This window comes from Dendrobates tinctorius, unplaced genomic scaffold, assembly GCF_039654945.1.
Source record: "Dendrobates tinctorius isolate UK_male_01 unplaced genomic scaffold, ASM3965494v1 ptg000155l, whole genome shotgun sequence".
Taxonomy (NCBI): domain Eukaryota; kingdom Metazoa; phylum Chordata; class Amphibia; order Anura; family Dendrobatidae; genus Dendrobates; species Dendrobates tinctorius.
In genome coordinates this window covers 17,840,822-17,852,869 of record NW_027361822.1, presented here as the reverse complement: position 1 = coordinate 17,852,869, position 12,048 = coordinate 17,840,822, and the positions used below count along the sequence as shown (strand labels likewise).

Sequence of the window (12,048 nt, the reverse complement as noted above, 5' to 3'; positions counted from 1 at the left end):
GTCGGATCCGGCGCTTCCGGCTTTTTCGCCGGAGACAAAAAATATTACAGTAGCCGTTTTTTCCAGACGCCGGAATGAGACAAGTAGCCAGATCCGGCAAAAAACGGACGAACCACAATGCCATCCGGCGCTAATGCAAGTCAATGGGGAAAAACTGGATCCGGCATTGCATTTCGCCGGATCCGGTTTTGCAAAAAAAAGCCGGATCTCGCCTGACGGCGAAAAACTGATGTGTGAAAGAGGCCTTACAGTTATTAGGTTCTTTAGAAGGACGTAGATCTGGGGATTTATTCTGACACAATTTTATAGGCTGAACTGGATGGACTAATGTCTTTTTTCGGCCTTACTATGTTACTGTGCTGGGTGTTCCTTGGTTACGTTCTTATATAACCCACAGCTGCTTTTCCGGTAGATTCTGGCTCCCCCTTACCTCACGCTATAAATGTTCTCTGTCAGACAGTTTTCTGATTGCTGAGCCCCTTGTAGACTTTCTCATATTATACTGGTTTTCTGTCTATATTATGCCTGAGGAAGGGTCTGTGAGCTGAAACATTGCCACCACAAGAAAGACTATTCATGACTGAGGGTCTGAAAAACCTCACAATAAAGAGGCAAAACCTGGTGATTATGGAGCTGGTACATCTCTCTGTAAATGCTCTGAAGTCTCCTGAGCAAGTGGTCGCTCTACGGGAACGTGCCCCCTGGAGGCCCCTATGTGCGCTGCCTGGACTCCGCTCCTCCAGCACCAGGACAGCCAGCACAGTCCTGTATATACTGAGGCCCCTGATCATGTGACCCTGACTCCTCCCCTCCTGTGACCTCATCCCAGGTCCTGTGCGCACAGAGCAGCCATATATGTGGAGTGCGGCTCTGCAGGTGGAGGTAGGTGCTGGAGATTCCCCATTACTGGGCTGCACAGGGGGCAGTAACCCCTCCATTCCCGGAGATAGCGCCCCCTGCAGGTGGAGGTAGGTGCTGGAGATTCCCCATTACTGGGCTGCACAGGGGGCAGTAACCCCTCCATTCCCGGAGATAGCGCCCCCTGCAGGTGGAGGTAGGTGCTGGAGATTCCCCATTACTGGGCTGCACAGGGGCAGTAACCCCTCCATTCCCGGAGATAGCGCCCCCTGCAGGTGGAGGTAGGTGCTGGAGATTCCCCATTACTGGGCTGCACAGGGGGCAGTAACCCCTCCATTCCCGGAGATAGCGCCCCCTGCAGGTGGAGGTAGGTGCTGGAGATTCCCCATTACTGGGCTGCACAGGGGGCAGTAACCCCTCCATTCCCGGAGATAGCGCCCCCTGCAGGTGGAGGTAGGTGCTGGAGATTCCCCATTACTGGGCTGCACAGGGGGCAGTAACCCCTCCATTCCCGGAGATAGCGCCCCCTGCAGGTGGAGGTAGGTGCTGGAGATTCCCCATTACTGGGCTGCACAGGGGGCAGTAACCCCTCCATTCCCGGAGATAGCACCCCCTGCAGGTGGAGGTAGGTGCTGGAGATTCCCCATTACTGGGCTGCACAGGGGGCAGTAACCCCTCCATTCCCGGAGATAGCGCCCCCTGCAGGTGCAGGTAGGTGCTGGAGATTCCCCATTGCTGGGCTGCACAGGGGGCAGTAACCCCTCCATTCCCGGAGATAGCGCCCCCAGCAGGTGGAGGTAGGTGGTGGAGATTCCCCATTACTGGGTGCAGGGGGCGCTAGGACATTTGTATTTGTCATTCTGGGCTTCATATAAGGGAACCTGTCACGTTGAGGGTAGAAACCGTCAGCGATTCTCTCATCGTCTTCCTGCATTGTCACCAGTTAGAGCCGCGCTCGTTTCTCCTCCATCCCATAGACGATGAATAGAGAGAAGCGCACACGTCTCCCCGGGACCCTCCCAGTGTCATTGCACTTTAGATTTTCGGAGTCCCTGTGACCAGAACATATCCTGTATTAATAATCTGCACTATTATTCGCGTAGATGGCAGATTCTGGGGAAAGGACACAAAGCACATTGAGTTCAGGCCGCGCTCCATGTTTATGACATATTTCCACTCCATCACTCAGGCGTCCATTGTTTCCTTCAGTCTGTTTACATTGCTGCAATGACGATACTGGATGCTGGTATGTCTGAGATGTAACTGTTCTGTTACATGAAGGTTTATGGAAATCATCTGCCCGACATGCTGCCACTATGAGGATGTGACGTGGAGAAGATTTCTTCATAACATATGGAATAGATTCTTTATGATGTTACGTCGTCATCTTCTCCCGATCAGGTCCCTACAATATCTGATCCTCTCAGTGGAGATCTTCTTCATAAGATAAGTTTCCTGATTGACCCATCAAGGATGGTTAGGCACAGGGACAAGATGGTGGAGAGGCTGTTACACCTCACCCTAGAGATCATCTTACAGCTTACTGGAGAGGTGAGAGATTCTGATGACGTCACATTACATCATTCTTATCTATGGGAATAACAGATGGACAGAACTGGAGAGGTGAGGACTCTGGAAATGTCTGTAGTGAGATTTATTAATGTGTCTCTCCATAACCAGGATTACACAGTAGTGAAGAAGACCTCTAGTGAGCGCTGTCAGGACCCTGTGTTTGAGGGATGGAGAAGACCCCTAAGGCCAATCACAGGGTCTCCACCTCACTCCTTGATACATGAGGACATCAATGAACAGAATATCCTAGAACTCGCCTACAAGATGATTGAGCTACTGACTAGAGAGGTGACACTGCTGGAAATTCTGGGACATTATACCGTAACACTATGAAGGGATCAAAGGGATGATGGTATCATTGTATGTGTCAGGTTTCTATACGGTAAAAGACACAAGAGAAAAGATATGCATAACACCAGGGATGAACCTTAACAAAATATCTTTATTACATATATGGATACAAAAAAGTGTACAGAAAGACATGAATCTAAAAGCATTTAAAAGACCAAAAAAGGTCCAAAAGAAACGCTCCGGGATCGCCTTTGCTGGGGTCAAAGGCCACGTGAGTGTAGCATGAAACTCAGATGCACAGCCGGGATCCGGACACAACTGACACTGGGTCAGGTTTATTTCAGGTGAAAGCAAAACATATAGAAGAATAAAGCATAAAACAAAAGCCTTGCCTGTCCGACACTAACTAAACAGGGTCCAATCTAACTACCAACTGGAGGGCTTCTCCCGTCCAGCCAAACCACGGTTACCATGAACACTGCTTTCACTCACAAGTGCGGCTCACACAGACATGTTCTCTGTGTTCCCCATGCTGAGCAACTAACACACCACCTGGCATCCTTTTATACCCGCCTCCCTCTGCTCATTAGTCATCAGGTGAGATACTGACCAGACTAGGCCACATAGGAAAGGTATCTGGGTGAGTTATACCTTCCTTCATCCACTATTCCCCCATGATTCTCACATATCCCCCCCCCCCAGCTCAGACCACTCCGGTCGAGCAAGAACCTCCGCCAAACAGTGCACTCAGGACAGGGCATCTGCATTTCCCATCGGTACCCCCGGGCGGTGCTCCACCGTTAAAGTGTAGGCCTGTAGGGCAAGGAACCACCGGGTCACTCGGCTATTCCGTTCCTTGTGCATCCACTTGAGAGCGAGAGGGGCATGGTCAGTGATTAGCCTGAACTTTCTGCCCACCAGATAATATTTAAGGGACTCTATCGCCCACTTAATGGCTAGGCACTCTTTTTCCACTACCACATACTTTTGCTCATGTTTATTCAGCTTCCTGCTGAGATAGAGGACCGGGTGTTCCACTCCGTCCCTCTCTTGTAAGAGTACGGCCCCGATACCGGTCTCAGAGGCATCAGTTTGCACCACAAACTCGCTGCGGAAATCCGAAGTCACCAGTACGGGCTGAGAGCAAAGTGCCCGTCTTACGCTATGGAAGGCTTCTTCAGCCGCTGAGTTCCATTTAACCGTGATGGAATCTTTCCCTTTGGTAAAATCCAACAGGGGGGTAGCGATGGCTGCAAAATTGGGGATGAACCGTTGATAATAGCCGGCGATCCCCAGAAAGGCTTGCACCTGCTTCTTGTTAACTGGTTGTGGCCAGTTCTGAACCGCTTGAATTTTATCGACCTGGGGTTTAACCATACCCCTCCCAATTACGTAACCCAAATACCGGGCTTTTTCTAGCCCGATGTGACATTTCTTGGGGTTCACGGTTAGACCTGCCTCCCCCAGGTCCTCAATCACAGCTTGCACTTTCCGGAGGTGAGTCTCCCAGTCCACGCTGTAAATGACAATGTCATCCAAATAGGCAGTACGTTTCTGCCTATGTGGCCTCAGGACTCGATCCATCAGTCTCTGGAAGGTCGCCGGTGCTCCGTGCAGTCCAAACGGCATAGACACATACTGAAATAGAACTTCCGGTGTAGCAAATGCCGTCTTCTCTCTGGCAGCCTCAGCCAGAGGGATCTGCCAATACCCCTTTCTTAGATCTAGAGTCGTAATATACCGGGCTTTCCCTAACCGATCTATTAATTCGTCGACCCGGGCATAGGGTAGGCATCAAATTTTGAAACCGCGTTCAGTTTCTTGAAGTCATTGCAGAACCGCATGGTGCCGTCCGGTTTAGGAATTACCACAATCGGGCTGGACCAAGCGCTGTGCTACTCCTCAATGACCTCTAACTCTAACATTGCCTTGACTTCTTGGGAGACGGCTTCACGGCGTGCTTCCGGGATTCGGTAGGGTTTCACATGGACAGTGACACCAGGTTCCGTTATATCATATTTCATAAGTGTAGTCTGCCCGGGTTTTTCCGAGAAAAACTTTTGGTTGTGAAGAAGAAACTGCCTGACCTCAGTCTTTTGCCACTCCGAGAGAGTCTCTGCAACCCGTACCTCCGGTACGGTATGCGAGCAGACGGGCCGGGCCAAATCCGCTGATAAGGCAGACCGATCTTTCCAGGGTTTTCTCAGATTCACATGATAAATCTGTTCAGGTTTCCTTTTATCTGCCTGATACACTTTGTAGTTTACTTCACCAACTCTTTCCCTAATCTCAAAGGGGCCCTGCCACTTTGCCAGGAATTTACTATTGACCGTGGGGACCAGGATCAACACCCTATCTCTGGGTGCAAATGTACGGATCTTGGCGCCCCTATCATAGATTCTTTTTTGGGCTCCTTGAGCCTGCATCATGTGCTCTTTGACGATGGGCATAACAGCCGCAATACGGTCCTGCATTTGTGTTACATGATCTATCACCGTTTTAAACGGAGTGACCTGACCCTCCCAGGTTTCTTTTGCGACGTCTAACGGTCCGCGGGGACGTCGGGCGTACAATAACTCGAAAGGCGAGAATCCAGTGGAAGACTGGGGCACTTCCCTGATGGCAAAAAGCAAATACAGAAGTACATAGTCCCAGTTTTTCCCATCCTTATTTATCGCCTTTCTCAGCATCTGCTTCAGAGTTTTATTGAACCATTCGACCAGCCCGTCTGTTTGAGGGTGATACACGGATGTGCGTAACGGTTCGATTTGTAGCAGCCTGCAGAGCTCCCTCATTACCCGTGACATAAAGGGAGTCCCCTGGTCGGTGAGTAACTGTTTTGGAATACCGACCCGACTAAACACATGCACCAGTTCCTTGGCAATCGTCTTGGTGGCCGTGTTACGCAAAGGGATGGCCTTCAGGTAACGAGTGGCATAATCCAAGATGACCAGGATATGTTGGTGATCACGGGCAGACCGTGGAAGGGGCCCAACTAAATCTATCCCAATCCTCTCAAACGGGACTTCAATAATAGGTAGGGGTACCAAAGGGCTACAGAACCGGGGTTTAGGCGCAGAGGCTTGGTAGTCAGGACAAGACTCACAATATACACGAACATCATGATGCATGCCTGGCCAAACAAAACAGTGTAATATCCTTTCGGTGGTTTTCTGGATTCCCAGGTGCCCACCCATCACATGCCTGTGGGCCATGTCCAGCACTTTCCGCCGGTAGAGTTTTGGCACAACTAATCTTTGCACCGTGTCTTCCCCTTTTTTCTCTATCTGATATAATAAATCATTCTCCAGGACCATGTACGGATATGCCAGCCTAGTGCCAGGTTCTACGGGTACCCCATTTGTCATTTTTACATTTGTCCTAGCCCGAGAAAGGGTAGGATCCTTTATTTTATATATCCTTTAGGATCAGGAGGAGGAGCGCCGAGAGATGGCTGCTCTGGCATGAGGCTCCTGAGTTTTTTAGTTTTTTACCCCGTTTAATTGTTAATTCTCCCTATGGTTCACTCACCATTGCGTAGCTACAGGATTCGGCAGAGCTGGGAGTAGTGTGGAGACTGCGATCAGCTGGGACCGGTGTCTTTCTGTCCTCGTGGAGCTCCGTGCCTGGATTCAGCTGGGAGAGAGTGAAGCTGCTGGCTGCCTGCCTTGTACCCATTTCCAGCATGCAGATGATCCCAGGATAGGAAACCTGGTGGAGTGTGCGGTGCTGGAGTTGTTCTGGAGATCTTGTGGTCCACATGGAGCTGTAGGGCTACAGGATTCGGCAGAGCTGGGAGTAGTGTGGAGACTGCGACCAGCTGGGACCGGTGTCTTTCTGTCCTCGTGGAGCTCCGTGCCTGGTTTCAGCTGGGAGAGAGTGAAGCTGCTGGCTACCTGCCTTGTACCCATTTCCAGCATGCAGATGATCCCGGGATAGGAAAGCTGGTGGAGTGTGCGGTGCTGGAGATGTTCTGGAGATCTTGTGATCCAGGTGGAGCTGAAAGGGTGAGCTGGGCAGGTTTGGACTGACTGTTGGCGTGTCCTCTGATGTCCCTGTCTTGTTGCACCCATGCCCTCCCCCCCAGCAGTGCTGGGAGCACCCTTTATGGAAAGTTGTACATTTAACTCTGCTAAGCTGTGACTGTTCAGTCTTTATAGCTACAAGCTGAGTGTAGTCATGGCCACTGCACTCTGTAAACCTACTCTTATGATTTCAAGGGACGATTTATTATTCTGGAATCATCCGCAATTTCTCATGGACTCCCCTTCTTGGAGCATGATTGCTAATTCAACAATTGAGTACATAAAATCCATTACTTCTGTGAAACCTGTGGAGGTGTACTGCAAGAGAGGTAGGAGAGGAGGAGTCCTGGCACGCCTTCGGAGGAGAGGGTTCAGAACAGCTCTTCCTTCACTCCACTTGGCTAATGTCCGTTCCTTATCTAACAAAATGGATGAACTGAACTTACTTTGTAACATGAGATCTGATATGGCCAATTCAGCTGCTCTTTGTTTCACTGAGACCTGGTTGAATGACACCATCCCTGATTGTAGTCTGGATCTACCTGGTTTTGTTATCTACAGAGCTGACCGTGATTGTGTAGCTTCAGGTAAACAAAGGGGGGGTGGGGTATGTCTCTACATCAACACTAGCTGGTGCTGTGATGTTAACATACTGGGAAAAGGTTGCTCTCCAGATCTAGAGTACCTTGCACTCAATTGTAGACCATTTTTCGCTCCAAGAGAGTTTTCATCTATGGTTTTGGTTGCAGTATATATTCCCCCTCAAGCATCTGTTAAAGCTGCTATTGGTGAATTAGCTTGCAAAATATCAGAATGGGAGAAAGGATCTCCTGAAGCATTTGTGATCGTAATGGGGGACTTTAACAAAGGAAAACTCAACCTGGATCTCCCCAAATTTACTCAACATATAAACTGCTTCACGAGAGAGAACAATACGCTTGATCACTGCTATACTGTCTTAAAAGGGGCCTACAGGGCAGTGAGGAGAGCAGCAGTGGGCTTTTCAGATCATTGTCTAATTCATTTAATTCCAGCCTACAGGCAAAGGTTGAAAACATCCAAACCTACAGTTTATACAAAGAAGACATGGTCTGAGGAGGCAAAATTGCAACTGCAAGCATGCTTTGAATGCACGGACTGGGAGGTATTCCAGGTAACATGCTCGGGTCTGGATGAATGGGTTGATGCAGTGTCCTCATATATCCGTTTTTGTGAAGACACGTTTATTCCATCCAAATCTGTCCACTTTCGGGGAAACAACAAGCCGTGGTTTACAAATAGTCAGGTTGATCCGTAAGAGAAAAGAGGAGGCTTATAAAGCAGGCGATATTACTGAATTCAAGAAACTTAGGAACTCGCTATCTAAAGAGATCAAGTTAGCCAAACACGAGTATGCAAAGATTCTGGAGGAAAGGTTCTCATCAAAAGATACTAGATCTGCATGGAGAGGATTAAGAGAGGTCACCAATTATAAAAGCCACCCCACTATAGTGAACCCCAGCAGAAGTCTGGCAGCAGAGTTAAATGAATTCTACTGCAGATTTGAGGCAAGCTCTACACACAGTGGCTATTCATTTCTAAGCTCCTCAGTCTGTTCATATAAAGATCATTCATTGTGCAACACCCAAGTAGTGATCTCCGAGGCAGAGGTGATACGCATCCTGAAGGGACTTAAGGTCAAAAAGGCACCTGGCCCTGATGGTGTATCTCCAATGTGTCTGAAAGTATGTGCTACCCAGCTTGCCCCTATACTGACAAATATATACAATGTGTCACTGAAAGAGTGCGTTGTACCTCAGTGTTGGAAAAATTCCACAATTATCCCTGTCCCCAAGAAAGTGGGATCCTCTGAGTTGAACGACTATAGACCAGTAGCACTCACATCTGTAGCTATGAAAGTCTTCGAAAGAATTATGATGTCCCACCTGATAAAATTCACGCAGAAGCTATGGGACCCGCTTCAGTTTGCCTATAAGGAGAATCGTTCGGCAAACGACACTGTCAATCTGGCACTGAAGTACATTTTGGATCATACAGATGAACGGCACTCATATGTCCGGATTCTTTTCATGGACTTTAGCTCAGCGTTCAATACCATTGATCCGAATTTACTTCATAAGAAAATGGTAGCTCTTGGAGTCCCTCTCAACTTATGCTTGTGGATTTATAACTTCCTGACAGCCAGGATACAGAGTGTAAAAGTTGGACCATTCACTTCGGACACCTTGGTCACAAACATCGGGGCACCTCAGGGGTGTGTTTTGTCCCCGTTACTGTTTTCTCTCTATACGAATGATTGCATCTCTTCAGCAGACTCAGTAAAAATCTTGAAATTTGCCGATGATATGACACTGATTGGTCTCATCAGGGGAAATGCTGAAGACTTGTATCGGAGTGAGGTGGAAAGAATATGTGACTGGTGTAAAGCCAATAATCTTGTACTCAACACTAAAAAAACTGCTGAGATGGTTGTGGATTTTAGGAAAGATCAACATGAGATACTTCCACTCTACATCCATGACTAAGTGGTTCTTAGGGTCACAGAGACCAAATTCCTTGGTGTTATCATCTCTCATGATCTTAAATGGGGGAAAAACGTGGATGCTGTTATGAGAAAAGCACAACAGAGGATGTTCTTCCTGCGTCAGCTGAAAAGATATGGTTTGTCTAAGAATCTGCTGATCTTATTCTTTAATGCTGTCATCAGATCTGTGATTTGTTCCTCTCTGATAGTCTGGTATGGGGGAGCCACTGCGCATGACAAACTCCGCTTACAAAGGACTTTCAGAACAGCAGAGAGAATTATAGGCTCCCCCCTGCCTAAAATCCAGGATCTTTATGATAAGAGTATTCGATCCCACGCATTGAAAATTTCATCCGATCCCTCTCACCCGGGACACTCCTCATTCCAACTACTCCCTTCAGGACGTCGCTTCAGAGTCCCCAAATGCAGCACCAACCGCCATATGAACAGCTTCTATCCACTCTCTGTTCAACAATTAAATCGTCATGTGTAGACTATATACTGTATCTGTCTTGTTAGATGTTACTTGTTGTATCTGTTGTTATATATTATGTTGCCTCTTTGCCACAAAGAATTCCTTGTATATATGTAATATGTACTTGGCGATAATAAATTTGATTGATTGATTTGCTCGCTTTGGAAGTCATCTTTCTGGACTTCCACATCCAGCAAACGGGGAGGTGGTCGGCTGCCTGCCCCCTCCTCTTCCCTGGTCTCCTCTGTATCCCCCGCCAGGACTGAAAACGGGAACTGAAGTTCATTTCCAGTAGACTCGTCACTAGAGTCTCCCTGGGGAACCTCCTCCAGGGGTTCGGGACCCACACGCACCCTGGGAGAGAAATCCCGTACACTGTTACCCTGGGGCATCACCTGATTCTCCCACAATTGCCAGAAGTGGGGGAAATCCCGGCCCAAGATAACATCATGTAACAACGAGGGGACAAGTCCCACTTTATGTTGCACAAACCCATAGGAAGTAGAAATGCATATGACCGCGGTGAGGTACGAACAGGTGTCTCCATGCACACACGTTACAGAAAATTTGTCTGATGGTCCAGTCGGGGCTGACACCAAACTGGCCTTCACCAGAGTCACCACACTTCCCGAGTCTACCAATGCCACCACCCTTTTTCCATCCACCGTTGCATCACACAGGTGTTTTTCCACCTTACTTTGACCGGCATTCACACTCACTACCCGGGCAACCATAGACATGCGTTTTTGAGAGTCTGTGGCGTCGCACGGCATGGGTTCAGTAGTGACCGGACAGTTCGCAGCGATGTGGCCCATCTCTTGGCAGCGAAAACACCTAACGGCCCCTTGCCTAGACCAACGTTCGTTACTCTTGGCCTCACTGTGCGGGCAGTCCCGTTTTCTTCCCCCACTGTCTTAGGGATTTTTCCTTCTCCCCTACTCCCAGGAACAGTCTTACTGATTCCACTTGGAGATGATGAAGACGGAGGTGGGGTAGCGTCATCTCGGAGTCCTTCCGCCACGGAGTAACGCTCAACCATATCCACCAATTGATCTGCCGTCGTAGGATTTCCATGGCTTACCCACTTCCTCAGGGCTGGCGGTAGAGCTCTCAGGTACTTGTCCAGGACGACTCTCTAGATCATCTCTGGCGCCGTCAGCACCTCGGGTTGTAGCCACTTCTTCGTCAGGTGGATCAGGTCGAACATCTGTGACCGCGGTGGTTTATCCGACTGATAAGTCCATTGATGCACTCTTTGTGCATGGACAGCGGTCGTCACTCCCAGCCGGGCCAAGATCTCGGCTTTCAATTTGTCAAAATTTCCGCGGCTGTTGATTTACATGCTTTTGCATATTTCCCATAAGGGATGGGGGCATTGCTCTAGATCACTGCGTTGAGAAACATGTGATGGTGTCTCCGCAGTGTTGGATGTTGATCTCCATGAGGTCACTCATCCTTATGTTCATAGCCTTTCACTAGGCATTGCTCCTACTAGCCAGTTTCCTACTCCACACTGATGAGGGGCAATACCCCGAAACAGCTGTCTGTGGATGGATACCATGTTTTGGCATAGGTGGTTTCCTTCATTGGAGACTGCCCTTCCCGTGGTTGTTCCTTCCCGGGGAAAGACCTGGCTAGTCATTGCTTGCGTTGAGAAACATGTGATGGTGTCTCCGCGGCTGTTGATTTACATGCTTTTGCATATTTCCCATAAGGGATGGGGGCATTGCTCTAGATCACTGCGTTGAGAAACATGTGATGGTGTCTCCGCAGTGTTGGATGTTGATCTCCATGAGGTCACTCATCCTTATGTTCATAGCCTTTCACTAGGCATTGCTCCTACTAGCCAGTTTCCTACTCCACACTGATGAGGGGCAATACCCCGAAACAGCTGTCTGTGGATGGATACCATGTTTTGGCATAGGTGGTTTCCTTCATTGGAGACTGCCCTTCCCGTGGTTGTTCCTTCCCGGGGAAAGACCTGGCTAGTCATTGCTTGCGTTGAGAAACATGTGATGGTGTCTCCGCGGCTGTTGATTTACATGCTTTTGCATATTTCCCATAAGGGATGGGGGCATTGCTCTAGATCACTGCGTTGAGAAACATGTGATGGTGTCTCCGCAGTGTTGGATGTTGATCTCCATGAGGTCACTCATCCTTATGTTCATATTCAATTTGTCAAAGTCCTGCGCGGCTTCAGGTTCTAAGTCATAATAAGCCTTTTGGGCCTCACAGGAAAGAAACGGGGCAATCAGGCCGGCCCAGCGGGCCTTCAGCCATTTTTCTCGCACAGCTGTCCGTTC

At 48.8% G+C, this 12,048-nt stretch overlaps 1 protein-coding gene across 1 annotated transcript in view; it reads left to right on the top strand.

Annotated features, from left to right (window-relative positions):
* The first annotated feature begins 840 nt into the window (after nt 1-840).
* LOC141051023 (uncharacterized) overlaps nt 841-12,048 on the top strand; it is a 54,007-nt gene continuing 42,799 nt past the window's right edge. Inside the window, exons 1-3 of the mRNA XM_073547815.1 lie at nt 841-882; nt 2,260-2,409; nt 2,539-2,718. Coding sequence (XP_073403916.1) covers nt 856-882; nt 2,260-2,409; nt 2,539-2,718 — 357 coding nt within the window. The 5' untranslated portion in view covers nt 841-855. The remainder of the gene's footprint in view (nt 883-2,259; nt 2,410-2,538; nt 2,719-12,048) is intronic.